The following is a 15,000-nucleotide window of genomic DNA, read 5'->3' on the forward strand; positions in this document are numbered from 1 at the left end:
TGTGGGGCGCCGCTACCTTCTGGTACTGAGCAATCGCCATTACAAGATGGCGCTCATTTCCTCAGTACCAACTAGTAAACATCTAGTTTGCGCCTGCGCTGGAAATCCCCGCCCCGGGCAGCTCGCGCCTCAGGGATAACATCATATGGGGTGATCAGTGTTGAGCCAATCATGGCTTGCCACGTCCGAGGCGGGGAGAATTTCCTATATAAAGGAGGGGCTCGGGCTGCCTGGGGTCTCCGGTTGTGAAGCTTATGCTCTCCCTCTCAAGACGCATAAAGCTTGCTGCAGAAGAACCCTACTGTGTGTGGTGTCCTCATTCGCGGGCGAATCAGCGAACACTCACATGAGACTATTCCTGTCCTTCATTCATTTGTGCTAAGTTCTCACACTTAGAAATCAGTTCTCAGGACCTACCCAGAATCTGACCGGTAACTTGGTATGTTTGCTTGCTTGCTTGCTTGCTTGCTTGCTTGCTTGCTTGCTTGCTTGCTTGCTTGCTTGTGACAGGATCTTACTATTTAGCTCTGGCTGTCCTGGAACTCACTATGTAAACCAGACTGGTCTCAGACTCACAGAGAACCTCCTGCCTGCCTCTGTCTCCCAAGTGCTGGATCAAGGCAAGCTCCACCATGCCCAGGTATATTAAAATTTTAAAACATTTAATAGCTTCATTGACTTTCTCTTACAGAAGGATAGCATAATCATTGGAGAAGAAAAACATCTATAATATATTGTGCTATATAATATGTAACATATATTGTCTGGAACAACTATCCAGGAAACAAAATGTATTGTGTCTTTCATGAGAATATGCTGACAGGACACTTCGGAGAGACCCGAGCCTGGCACTTTCCATGATGAGCAGAAACAGCTGTGGCTACTTTGAGGAACAATTCTGAAGTTCTTCATGAGTCTTTCTAGTATCTACTACCTTATACCTAGAAATGTATCCTAAGACAATAACGAGTGCAAGCACTTACTTAAATACTAGAAGGATGCAAACAACAAACATCCAACAATACAACTATGATCACATGACACACAAAAGTGTGATACACCCACCTAATAACACTGCAAATGCATTTGACAGAGGAAAATGCTTATAAAGAGACAAATATAACCTCAATATCTAAGATTAGATATATGAAAAAAACTGAAATATTTAATGTGTTAGCAATGATTACTTCCTTTAAAAAATCATGTTCTGTGTATGTGTGTGTGTGTGTCGGTCAGAAGGCAACTTGCCGAAGTCAGTCTCTCCTTCTATCATGTGGGTCCTGAGAGTCTACTCAGACTTGGTGTTAAGTGACCTTACCCACGGAGCCATCTCATGAGCCAACATGATTATGTATTTAGTTTTAGTTTTTTGCAACAGGGTTTCTCTGTATAGCCCTGGCTAGTTTCAAACTCACAGAGTTCCACCTGCCCCTGCCTCTTGAGTGCTGGGACCAAAGGCATGTACCACCTGCCCCACCCCCAGCTGTTATACAATGGTATTAATGGTGATTATTACCTTCTTAATATATTTGTATCAGTCAGCATTCCATTCTTTGACAAATGTCCATTAAAGTCAGCTTAAAGGAGAACCTTCTTTTGGCTCACAGTCAAAGGTGTCAGCCCATGGTCACGTGGCTCTGCTGTTTCCGGACCTGGTGAGGGAGAACACCATGGGAGCATTTGGGGACACAAAGCTGCTCCACTCATGGCAGATAGGAAGGAGAAGGGACAAAACCCACCCTTCAAGGGCATGCCCTCCAACTACAGCCCAGTTCTCAGAGCTTCCAACACCTCCCAATAGCCCACTGTGCTTTAAATCCATAAATATACAAACACATTCATGAGGCCAATCCCTTGGGATCCAATCTGCTTCCAAAGGCCACACCTCTGAACACTGCAGAGATGGCTCCAAGACACATGGAGGTGGTTCCCAGCATGCATCTCTAACTCCAGCTCCAGGGGATCTAATGCCCTCTTCTGGGCTCCGTGGTCTCCTGCGTGCATATGGTACACATAAACTCATGCAAATATTCATGCACATGCAACAAAAATACATACATTCGGGGGCTGGAGAGTTGGCTCAGTGGTTAAGAGCACTGACTGCTCTTCCAGAGGTCCTGAGTTCAATTCCCAGCAACCACATGGTGGCTCACAACCATCTGTAATAGAATCCAAAACCCTCTTTTGGTGTGTCTGAAGATAGTGACAGTATACTCATATGCATAAAATAAATAAATCTTAAATAAATAAATAAATAAATAAATCCATTTTAAAATGAAAACGGAGCAGGGAGTGATGGCCACACCTGTGATCCCAGCCCCTGAGAGTGTGAGGCCAAAGGATCAGGAATTTCAGTCTAGCCTGGGCTACAGAGTGAGTCTCTGAATAAAAAGTCAAACAAATAACTAATCAATCAATTTACAGATACTCTGGTACTTAAAATAAAATTTATACTTTGTTCATAAACCAATAAAATTAAAAAGAAAATCACTATACATACCATAAGATACAAATGAGTTTTATTTATGAATCTCAGTGAATTGCAAACAGAAAAAAATGCCAAGAGTATATGCCATAGTCACACAGAGCTGACTTATTGTAAATTTAAGGATGTTTCAATATTATAAAAACATTGAATGCAATCAATCATGCAAGGTGTTAAGATATTAAAAGACTGAGTCACTTTATCGAGTCTTCAGCTTCCAACACATAAGAATAGAGTGAAGCCAACAACTAACTAATGAAGAAATACCAAAAATACTTTTATTTGTATTAAACATGAAATGATGGAGCTCCATAACACATCGCTTTGTAGCTATGATTTTCTATTCAGACAGACAGGCCATCTCCAGTTATTACAACTAACCATTCATCCAAAGGCAAGGATCTTAAAAGTTAGCAGTACTCCAGAGAGATCCCCATAGAGAATAGCAACACAAACACAAAATAATCAGGAAAGAATTAGCATAATAAATTTATATATATATAAAAAACACAGTGAGGAAAATCAGGACACACTGATGTGGGACGGAGGGCATCCTTGATGGGCAACCCACTTCATGAACAGAAGTTGACTCTAAACTTCAATGATTCAATTACTTGCATCATACAGCATCCTCAATAGAAAAAAAAAAAGTGTAAGCATTTTTTCTTTTTAAATAAAGGACCTGAACTAAGTGTGGTGGTGATCATGAGTGTGGTGGTGAAATTGAGTGTGGTGATCATGAGTGTGATGGTAAATATGAACACCTTTGGACCTAGCAGATGCCTCCAGCCTACCTGGTCTACATAATGAGTTCCAGGCCAGTCAGGGCTACAGTGAGACCCTGACTTTTTTTTTTTTTTTTAAATAAAAAACAGAGCCAGAAGTGGTGGCACACACCTTTAATCCCAGCACTCAGGTGGCAGACAGGTAGGTCTCTGTGAGTTCAAGGCCAGCCTGGTCTACAGGGTGAGTCTAGGACAGCCAGGGCTCCATTACATAGAGAAACCCTGTTTCAAAAACAAAACAAAACCATAAAACCTATAAAACCAAAACCAAGTAAACAAAACAATGAGAACCAGCATATTCTGAATCAACTCATTCAGTATTTGACAAGAAATGTTCTAACTTCTAAGTGTCAGGATTGCCACGAGGAATAATTAATGGTTTTGCTCAAAACCAAAGCTTTGGATGGAGCGTGAGGTATAAGCTAGAGGTCTACAAACCACCTTTTCAGGGTCGGTAAGGGTTACTGAGACTCTTGACAATTGTAATTTTTTTTTTAAAGATTTATTTATTTATTATATGTAAGTACACTGTAGCTGTCTTCAGACACTCCAGAAGAGGGCGCCAGATCTCGTTACGGATGGTTGTAAGCCACCATGTGGTTGTTGGGATTTGAACTCTGGACCTTTGGAAGAGCAGTCGGGTGCTCTTACCCACTGAGCCATCTCACCAACCCCCGACAATTGTAATTTTGCCAGGCTTTGAGGCACAGTGAGGGAAATAGTGATTATGTTTACAGAAGAGGCAACAGCATCTAAAGACTGAGTCCAGGGCTGGGCCTGGGGATGTGCCTCGGTAGGCAGAGTGCTTGCTTACATCATCAAGTCCCATCTTCAATCCCTAGCACTGAGTCAGTGGGGCATGGTGGCAAATGCCAGTAATGTCAACACTCAGGAGGTGGGGGCAGGAGGATCCAAAATGTAGACTACATACTGAGTTCAAGACCAGCCTAGAATACCTTGCCGCAAAAGAAAAACAAAAAACAACTAACCAACCAAACAAGAGTAATAAGATGAAATATATTCCAAAAAATTCAAGTTGGTGGAAATTTTGGCATCTGTCTTGTTTGTTTTTTTGAGTCATGGTTTCTAGTAGCTGGGCCAGCCTCTAACTCACTGTGTTATGAAGACTGGCCTTCAACTCTGGCTCCTTCTGCCTCCAGCTTTTAAGTGCTGGAATTATAGGCATGTTCCACAACACCAAACTCTAATCTTTTGTTTCTAAAACTCAACCAAAAAAGTTAATACTTAATCACCAAAGTCATATCTCACAAAAATCTGTACTTCTGGCTTCTTCTGAAAAACGGAACAATATGGAGATCTGGGTCCACATCCCCCGACGGAAACCCAAAGTGAGGACTCATCATTGTCGGGACAGCTTGCCACAGCCCTTCTTCCTTACCCCCATTTACCTGTTGCTCTGCCCCGTGCATCCTAACGTAGGATGCTTGCCCTGCGTGATGGAGGCCGATGAAAATTTCGGCAGGAGAAACAGAACTGAAATATCCTTAGGTTTGCTTCCAAAAGATCAGGCAGCCGGAATGGACGCAGGAAGAAAAGGAGAGAGCCTGGTGTGTCCCACACCTGTGACCCTAGCACTTGAGGAGCAGCAGGATTACAAGTCTAAAGCCACCTCCCACATATGGAAGGCGAGAACTGACAACAGGGAGGCGACCTATGACCTCCACATATACATCACCGAACCACACACATCACTACATCCGTAAGCCTAAACACGTATACTAAATAAGTAAAACGTGATTAAAAGCAGGGAAACACGAGCCACTTTAGAGATGTGGTAGCATCACCTACTCCCCCACCACATGGGAGATAGAGGCAAGGGGATAAGGAGTTCAAGGCCAGCCTGAGCTACATAGTGAGTTTGAGACTAGCCCAGGCTGCATGAGACCGTGTCAACAAATAAATGAGAAAGAGTAAATGAAATCTTCAAAGGCCAACTATATCAATATTTAAATGCGGCTACCATGGCTACCATGGGTACAAGAGCCTACCCAGCACCTCATACCAAAAAACAAAAACAAAACAAAGAAACAAAAAACTCAACAATTAACCTGGACATCATTGAGTAATGTGCCTATGAAATACATAAGAGAGGTGTGCACAAAGGCAGTGACAGTTTTGTGTGTGTGTTTATATCAAGGCAGTGAGAGGTGGGGGTGTGCACCAGGGCAGCGTCTGAAGGTGGAGAGAGGTAAGGAAAACTGACCGTTTAGGTTTCTGAGGGGGAAAGAACTTCCAACACTTGGTAACAGATTTGCCATGGAATGAGGAAAAGATAATAAGGACAATTAATAACTTGTCTTAAGTCAAATGACTGGATAACGGTCTCAGAATGAGGTGGGGGAAACCGATTGCGATTCCTCAGAGAATTCTCGTGATAGAGCTAGAGAAGTTTGTGCAGTAAAGTGGCAAGGCTCCACTTGAACTAACGGTTGGGGGTGTGATCATGGAGCCTAGTTCGCTCATTACACAAGTTGGGGCCTCAGGACCTCTCCACCCAGGAAGTCAGTTCACTGTGTGCTGTGGAACTAATTTGAAAAGTAAAGCCCAAGGAAACACTGCTCTGTTTCTGAGACATGAAGAAATGAAAACACTTCAAGACAAGGCAAAGAGCTGCGCTTTCTCTGGCCCACGCACCGCAAGAGAGTGCCCAAGGTCAGCAATCACCCACTAGTGTAAACTGACCTCAAGTTAGTTCCCCAGCGAGACAGGCTCCAAACACCCCCATCCTTCCTTTCTACGAAGGTTTGTGAATAAAACCACCCTCTTCCCTCAGTACCACATCTCTTAACTTTATCTGCCCAGCATGGGGTGAGCAGCCAGACTCGATCTGATAACAATTACATAACATAATTTGATGCTGAGGATACAGCTCAGAGGTAGAGCACACGTGTCTAGTGCACATGAGCCACAGGCCCATTCCCAGTATCATATACACAAAAAGATAATTTTGTAGACTAAATTCCCAAAAGAACTAAAACTTAAAATGAAATACTATGGACTTGAATAAAATGTTGCAACAATGATTACAGACCAGGGACACCGTATCTGAGAGCATGCGGGTGAGACACGTGAGAAAGCAATACTATAAGAGCTACCACGTCTATTGATGGAAAGGGAACACACTGAGCCACCCCATCCCATCAAGGATTTAAGATGGCTTACAGCAAAATACATATAGGAAAATGACAGAGTGTAAATAGTAATAATAATTAAATGCAATTTCTTTTGAGGCAGGGTCTCACTGTGCAGCTCTGACTAGCCTGGAACTCACTCTGTACATCAGGCAGCCTTGAACTCACAGATCTGCTTGCCTCTGCCTCTAGAGTGCTGGGATTAAAGGCCTGCACCACTGGGACCGGACTAAAATTTTACTTTAAAGTTTAGCCCAGGACTTAGATATACCTTGCTGGTGGAGGACTTTGTTTCACATGGGCAAGGCCCTTGGTTTGATCCCAACGCATAAACACACACACACACACACAAATACCACTAGGAAAAAAAAGTCACAACTTGAATTTTAAAAGAAAGAAAAGAATGTAAAACACAATCTCAGAAGTATTGTCACTGACAACTGAGGTGAGAAGCCCTAAGTCCGTGAGCTCACTGTCCACTAAGAGGAAACTGGTTTGGAAAGGACACTTTTACATCCCTCCTCTCCTTTGATCCATTGGTATCATGATAAAAGTTTCTCCAAATAAGGTAAGTTTGGCTTTATGAAAACTTACTAAATTGCTCCTATTTCTCAAATGTCACGTTATGGAAAGAAACACAAATCTTTTTACACAGTTACATTGGGGAACATGACCACAACAAAGATCAGCAAAGCACACACTGAAAACAACAGGATGAGTGGGTACAGAGAGGCTGGAGGAAGGGAGGAGGGAGGAGGGAAGGGAGAAGTGGAGAGGGAGGACGGAGGAGAGAGAGGGAGAAGGAGAGGAGGGGAGAGGGAGGAGGGAGGGAGAGACCACGAAATGGGCAAGGTATATATGGATTCCTGATGGTCTGTCCCATCCACACCAGAAGGAGTAACTGGAAGGAGTGAACCACACAGAGCAGCTGAGCTCTGATAGGCTCGATAGAGGATGAGAGAGGGGTGGGGTGAGGTAGAAACCTCCGAGCAGAGTCCAAAGATCATTAGCTGGGTTGCTGACTGAGGATGGACCCAGAAACTTGAATATTATGAACACAGTATTGATGACAGCACAGAGGGCCCAAGCCACAAAATGCAACATGGGAAATTCACAAAATCAAGCAAGAGACACAGAAAGCAGGGACAGAGGTTATCCACCCAGACAGTTAAAGAAATGTGTATCAGAAAACAGTATTGTTTAGCACCTACAAGCCAAGCAAAGGTACAAATTGGCTTTTAAATTCAATACTGCACAGATACAAAATAAGACATTCAAACACTGTTAGGAGTATGAAATATTCCAGAATAAGGGAGGTGATTAAACTTATATTAACAATTCTGTGCAAAAAAGGAACTAAGTATAAACCCAAGTAACAAACGATACAGAGTTCACAAACTGTGATGTCCACAACATAAGCTACGTAAATGGAGTCTAGAAAACACCAGCGGGACCTAGCAGGCAGCAGAAACCTGCCCTCCATTGAGGCTCGAAGGCATTCAGGGGCTGCAGAGAGAGAATACAGCTTCAGTATTCACCCTGGATTACGTGCTCAGAATTTATCCTCTCTTGGCCGGCTCCAGGTCCAACCTCCACCCTCAGCTGCAAGTGTATTTTCGTTTCCACCTTGGGTCCTGGTGATCAGTTAGTTGTGAGGTAGGTATTACAGTTGCCAATGATACCAAGTGAGGGAGAGAAAGACCGGCTAAAAACTGCAGCTCAGCAGAAGTCTTGCTTCTGATCCTCCAAGATGGACAGGGGCTTCTCACGTCCTCCGAAGCTCGTTCAGGTTTACTGGGGCTTCCTGGGCGACTGAGCACGGCCAGGGAGGAAAGGCCTGGCTTCCACAGCCCCGAGGGCTCCTTGTTTCCCAAGGCCTTGTGATTGCTCAGTAGAAGCCGAGTGGTCTGAAAGGAAGAAGAGAGATAAGCTTTCTGTTTTAATCCTACCTTGTTGGAAGCAACATGGGAGGGAATGGGGTAGAATGGTGGTGGTGGGGGGAGTAAATAAATTAAAACAAGCAGTCGGAAAGACTAAGGGCAGCTTGAGGAGATGTTTCTGATATTAAATTAGTGAACAAAGATAGTAAGCTAAAACCAGTTTGCCCACAGCCAGATCAGCACTTTCTCTGTAACTGGGCTTGAAGAGTTATAACAAAGTGGATCTCCTTGCTACTTTGTGCTGGTTTGAATAAGAATGGTCCCCCTAGGCTCGTACATTTGAATGCTTAATCGCCGGGGAGTGAAACTCTTTGATAGGATTAGAAGGATTAGGAGCTGCAGGCTTACTAGAGGAAATATGTCACTGGGGGGCGGGCTTTGAGGTTTCAAAAACCCATGCCAGGCCCCAGTGTCCTTACTCTCTCTCTCTCAGGCATTCTCTCCCCCTCTCTCTCTTTTTCTCTCTCTCTCTCTCATGCCTGCTGTGCCTGTCACAATGCTCCCCGCCATGATGATGCAAGCCTCTGAAATCATAAGCCAGCCCCAATTAAATGCTTTCCTTTATAAGAGTTGCCTTGGTCATAGTGTCTCTTCACAGCAATAGAACAGTGGGTAAGACAAACTTTTTATTATTATTATTATTATTTTTAGATCTATTTATTTTATTTATAAGTACACTGTAACTATTATAAGTCACTGTCAGAGGGCACCAGATCCCATTACAGATGGGTGTGAGCCACCATGTGGTTGCTAGGAACTGAACTCAGGACGTCTAGAAAAGCAGTCAGTGCTCTTAACTGCTGAGCCTTCGCACCAGCATCTATTCTATTATTTTATAAATAATAAAATTTCTAAGCCACCATGTAGGTGCTGGGAATCGAACCTTGGTCCTCTGCAATAGCAACAAGTTCTCTAACTGCTGAGATATCTCTCCAGCACTCCTTTAGATGTGTGGTTTTATTTCTAGTCTGTTGCCTGGAATGTGGTCAAAAATCACTTAAAAATAAAAATAGGGACAAACTTTAGTTCAATTTCACAAAAGCAAGCCATGTGTACATTACCTGCCATTTCCCTCCCATGTTCCCAGCTGAGCTATTAAGATTATTCTACCAAATTCTTGGCTCCCAATTTGCCCAGAAGCTACCATGCTCAAATACTTGGGCAAATCCTCTAACTTGGCAAAAGTCTTCTCTTCTTTGGTTAAAATCATATTTCCGTATCATGCAATGTTAGCTGGGGCTAGACCAGGGCTCAGTGATTAGAAGAATTTGCTGCTGTAATTGCAAGCACCTCACAGACCTCACAGGGATCTGATCCCCTCCTCTGGCTTCCTCTGGCTCCTTCCTTCATACACACCTATGCGTTGGAGAACTGTAACCTCCCCTCCTCAGTCTGAAACCTGTTTGCTCAGGTTTCAGTGTTAGAGAGCATCCGGGCAGAGCTTGCCTCCCTATTGTCCTGCCACACCCACTGCTGCTGCCTGCCAACTAGCAGTTCCGGAGCTATCAGGTGTTCACCTGGAACTTTACTCCAAGATGATTTGGCGGGAATCGGGCCCCTTCCCCTGCTTCATAACTGAGTGTCGGAAATAGTAAAATTGAACCTTGATCAGACTGACTGTCTTGGTTTTGTCTCTCTCTCGCGACACCTAGCCCCCCTCTTCTCTTCCAGGTTTCCAAGATGCCTCTCCAGACTAGAAGCCAGACATGTGAGCCGCTGGCCGGACACAACAGATCTGGCGCCCACGCGGGACTGAGAAATGGCAGAGAACATTTGGAAGAAGCACTGCTGGTTTGGAGCTCCATAGAAGAAAATAATTAAAGGAAATCCATACCACAGAAGGTCGGTATGGGCTAAGTTGAAACAGCGTTTAACCTGAGCGCTAATTCACTTAGGTTCAGCAGTGAGGCTTATCAGGAGCTAGGAACTTAACAGGCAGTTAGTCGTAGCTCCCAGAAGCTACATTTTTAGGCGTGAGAAAAGAAAGGGTTTATTAAAAGGAAATTAATAATTAGGCAGATGGCCGCAGTTAAAAACTGCATCATGCGGGAGGAAAATGTCCCAAAAAGCAGAGAGAAATTTCAGGAGTGCCATGCTTTGTTCTCTCTGGGCTTTACAGCAGAAGTACTCTGTCCCTTTTGTGTCTTTGTCTAATGTCTGGTGCACCAATCTGGTGCACGTGTTCAATTCATGTATGTTCGTGTTCCAGTCTGAATGAATGAATGTTCTATGTTTTATGTTGGATAATAAAGATGGCTAAAATACTTTATCTGCAAAGCCGAGAGCTGCCACGTGCTTCAACCAGGAAACAGACACATGGCAGGAGGGTCCCTGCTGGAAAAACTGTTCGTTATAGGCAAAAAGGGAGACCCTACAGCCTCTTAGTTTCGAGGTAAAAAAGCTGATAAATGGTTTTTTCCTGGTGGGTTCTCTACAATCGTGATTAATGTGTTTGGCAAATGATAAAGTGATTTTTATTCCATGATTATAGCTAGAAAAATTAATATTCTCTGATTGGTCTAAATGTAACTGCTTCATTTGGTCTTCATTTGGTTTTTTTTTATTGGTAATGTGCTCTGCGAGTTTTCACTATCAGCTCATAAGTTATGGGTTAAGATTAATAATTGTTACATTGCTACAGATGGTTAGTCTTAAAATTGATAACTCGAGTTTAGAGTCCTTCCAACACGTGGCATAAGGCAGGCCAAGAGGCTGGGTCTCTGAGGATATTTCTAGTTGAGATAATAATTAATGTGGTTCCTATCCTAGAAAGTAGAATTTAAGATAAGATTTAAAGCAATGTCTCTTTATTAAAGCATTAAAGCTTACATGTATTCATAGGTATTAATTGGCAGTCAAACTTTGTAATATGATAGTAATACTTCTAATATTAATTCTATAAGTAATTAATTGTTTTGAGATTGGGTTTTACTTTCCCAAAGTTAATGTTGCAAAAGAAACTTAATAATTCTTTGCAGATCTAGCCAGATGCTGTTTTAATGAAGTTCAAATTCATAGTTTATAAAGAGTCAATCAGACCGTAAAATTTATCAAGACATTACAACCTGGTTTGCCTACCTTTTATATAGTTATTATAAATCTGAAAGTTTGTTTCATTTTCTCTCTCCTTTGCATCTTAATGATTGTAAAGGTTTTGCTTCTAGTGAGTTTGTAATAACTAAAATATTTTGCCTATATATGGCTAAATATTGATCTACATTATGTAAGAAATTTTTATCACTTCTGCTTCTATACAAGAAGCCAAGAGTTTTAATCTTTCAGTGTATATTGTTCCCTAAGTGGAAAATGTTTTATTAACTAATGCTTCTCAAGGGAAGTTTACTTTAAATCCTTGCTCTCACCCAAAAGATTCAGAGACAATATCTTTTTATTACTTAGGGTTTTAGTTTACTACAAAAGGTTTTGCAAAAAATAAGAAAGCTTTTATAATTGTTATTAATTATATTCATTGGTAATTAAATATTAGCTGTGCCCAAAACAATTCTTTGGCCAGAAAAAACCATTATTGTAAAGTCATTTTTCTCATCCTCCCAGCTGATTGTTGGCCCACATGGGCCCAACTAGCTGCTGGCTGCTGTGGGGTGGGGCCTTGAGACACACAGTTTCCCAGAGCTATAGAAGTTCGAGAGGCCGCCATAGGCAGGCAGCCTTACAGCGAACTCAGGAGAGGTTCACATTTGCTCCGAGCCTCCACGTGTCCCGACCAGAGTAGCCATATTGTTCTCACTAAGACTCAGAGTAAGTTTTCTAGCCTATAACAAATTGGGCTGCCTTCACACACAACACAAACAAATAAAGTAACAACCAAATAAAATGTTGACAGTCTTAACCTTTCCAAGGAAAAGGCTGCAATTAGCACAGGAAATCCATTCACTGCTCCTCCTCCTCCTCCACAGATCAGAAAACCTCAGCACACCTCGCCGCTCCACGCCTCTTGGTGATGGGTTAAAACAGCGGCTCGGAGTCTGAACATGGCACCCTGGGCCCAAACAGTTCCACGTGTAAGAAGTTTATTGGGAGAGACAGAGAGGGAGGAAGGTGGCAGCAAAAAGAGAAGGGGAAAAAAGAGAGGTGAGGGGGCATTCCCCTTATTTATACGGAAAATGATGTAACACAGGTAAAGGTGAGAGGTGAGCCAAGTGGATTCTGGGAATACGGTGCCTGTTGTCTTGGCAACAGGTCTGCAGGTAATGCGGTTGCCTATGTGATGTCACATATGTTTGGGAGGTCCCGATCGATGCTTACCTTTCTCTTCAAGCATCTTGTGCAACTTCTTATGTCTGTAGACAGAGATTATCTGGAAATTCACGACGCTTGAAACACTAAGTTCTTGGTCCTCTAGCAACTTGAGGTTGGCAGCATGGATGAGCTGGTGGGAGCGTTTGCAGGGCTGAAAGGGGCATTCACCCCGCACAAAGGATTTGCACACATGAAACTTGTTGCATCTATCCTTGAGGCTGCAGTAGCCATAAAGGACATCGACACCTTTGTTGTACATCTGACAGACCTGGGGCAGAAGCGAAGCAAGGTTTCAATAGTTTTCACTCTTACCTGTAAGCCAATAAACTATAGCGGTACCAAAAGAGAAGTTAACGGCATCTTTGGGGCAAGGGCACGTGGATGTGCGCATGTGTGTGAAGGCCAGTGGTCAGCACTGGGTGTCCTTTTAAGTCATACTCCATTTTTTTTTTTTTTTGAGACGAGGTCTCTCATGGGACTTAGAACTCACTGATTCAGACAGACTGGCTGATCAGCAGGCCCCAGGGTTCTCCTGTCTCTCTTCTCCACCATTATGACTATGGGGTATGGATACTACCACGCCTGTATTTTTTTCTTTTTTAAAGATGTGCGTGTGTGGGGGGGTGTTATATGCATATGAGTACAGGTGCCCACAGATCCCCCAGAGCCAAAGTGATAGGTAAGCTGCCCAACATGATTGCTAGGAGAGCTTTCTCTAATGTGCATGGAGTCTTGGTTTGATCCGCAGCACTGAATAAAACTGGACATGGCTGTAATTACCTTAGGGAGACAGGGGGATCAAAAATGCCTCCAAACCTGTTTTTTAGGCGATGCCAAGGCTTGAACTCAGGACTTTGCCCATACTAGGCAAGTACTCTAGGAGCTGAGCTACCCCTCTGGTCCCTGTGCTTTGGTTTTTTTTTTTTTTTTTTTTTTTTTTTTTTTTTTTTTTTTTTTTAAAAAGGTTTCTCTGTATAGTCCTGGAACTCACTTTGTAGACCAGGCTGGCCTCAAACTCAGAAATCCGCCTGCCTCTGCCTCCCGAGTGCTGGGATTTGTGGTTTTGTTTTGAGACAAGATTTGTTGTTACCCTTTTGTCTCAGCCAAGTGTTGGAATTACAAGAGTGAGCCGCCAAGCATAGCTTGTTTTTGTTTTTTGAAAAACCTCCAAAACTCATTGCTTCATGTATGAGAGTTCTCAGCATCCTTGCCATAATTTATCTTTGTTTTATCTTGATTTGGGTTTGTCTTTTGGTTTGCTTCATTTTCAAGTGAAGCTCTTGGTGTGTAGCCCAGGCTGGCCCTGAACTCTCAAATCTTTAGCCTCTAGAGAACTTCAGGTTTGCACCATCACACTGTCTACTTTTTCTCCTTTCTTTTTCTCCCTCCTTTCTTTCTCTCTTTCTCCCTCCCTTCTTTCCTTCCTTCCTTCCTTTCTTTCTTTTTCTCTTTTGACAATAGCTAATCTAATCTGGTGAACTGATTCACTGTGGGTTTTTGTTTGTTTTTTAAGACAGGGTTTCGATGCCTGGAATTATTTGGACTGGAGCTCACTCTATAGACCAGGCAGGTGTCAAACTTTCAGAGATGTTTCCCCTCTCTGCTGCTGCGGTTACAGGGATGCTCTACCACACAGATGCTACACTACTCCCTATATGCAACTCCCACCCCCACCCCCCCACCCCCGAAAAAACTCACCAGTAAATATATCCAGTTTTTAAGGTCTGTTAATAATCCCTACTTCATATGAGCTCTCCCAAAAATTCTTTCCTGCATTGAAGCCATGGATCTGATTTTATCAGGGCTCAGGTCCCTCAAAGATAAGAAAATACCTCAGGCTGTAGAAAGAGACATTCTGGATGGAAGTGTTTGTTCCTCCTGCCTCTGACAGGAATGTCTACAACGATCATGCCAGATTAAAATCTTATAGGGGGCTGGAGAGATGGCTCAGAGGTTAAGAGCACTGGCTGCTTTTCCAGAGGTCCTGAGTTCAAATCCCAGTAGTTCATAACCAGTTACAATGAGTGTCTTCTCCTGGTGTGAAGGTGTACATGCAGGGAGAACATTGTATACATAATAAATAAATCTTTTCTAAAGATTTTCTAAAGATTTATTTATTTATTATATATAAGTACACTGTAGCTCTCTTCAGACACACCAGAAGAGGGCATCAGATTTCATTACAGATGGTTGTGAGCTACCATGTGGTTGCTGGGAATTTAACTCAGGACCTCTGGAAAAGCAGCCAGTGCTTTTAACTGCTGAGCCTTCTTTCCAGCCCCAAATGAATAAATCTTTTAAAATTATTTTATGGGTAGTCTCATAAATTTGAGATGATTATTTTGTGAATAAATTCACATAAATAGAAACAAATGTGT

At 42.8% G+C, this 15,000-nt stretch overlaps 1 protein-coding gene across 1 annotated transcript in view; it reads right to left on the reverse strand.

Annotated features, from left to right (window-relative positions):
- Positions 1-7,072: 7,072 nt before the first annotated feature.
- Zc3hav1l (zinc finger CCCH-type containing, antiviral 1 like) overlaps positions 7,073-15,000 on the reverse strand; it is a 9,609-nt gene continuing 1,681 nt past the window's right edge. Inside the window, exons 3-4 of the mRNA XM_021165813.1 lie at positions 12,629-12,890; positions 7,073-8,329 (exon numbers count right to left, since the gene is read on the reverse strand). Of these exons, the coding sequence (XP_021021472.1) occupies positions 8,214-8,329; positions 12,629-12,890 (378 nt within the window). The 3' untranslated portion in view covers positions 7,073-8,213. The remainder of the gene's footprint in view (positions 8,330-12,628; positions 12,891-15,000) is intronic.

The sequence above is a fragment of the Mus caroli genome, chromosome 6 (assembly GCF_900094665.2).
Source record: "Mus caroli chromosome 6, CAROLI_EIJ_v1.1, whole genome shotgun sequence".
NCBI classification, from domain to species: Eukaryota; Metazoa; Chordata; class Mammalia; order Rodentia; family Muridae; genus Mus; species Mus caroli.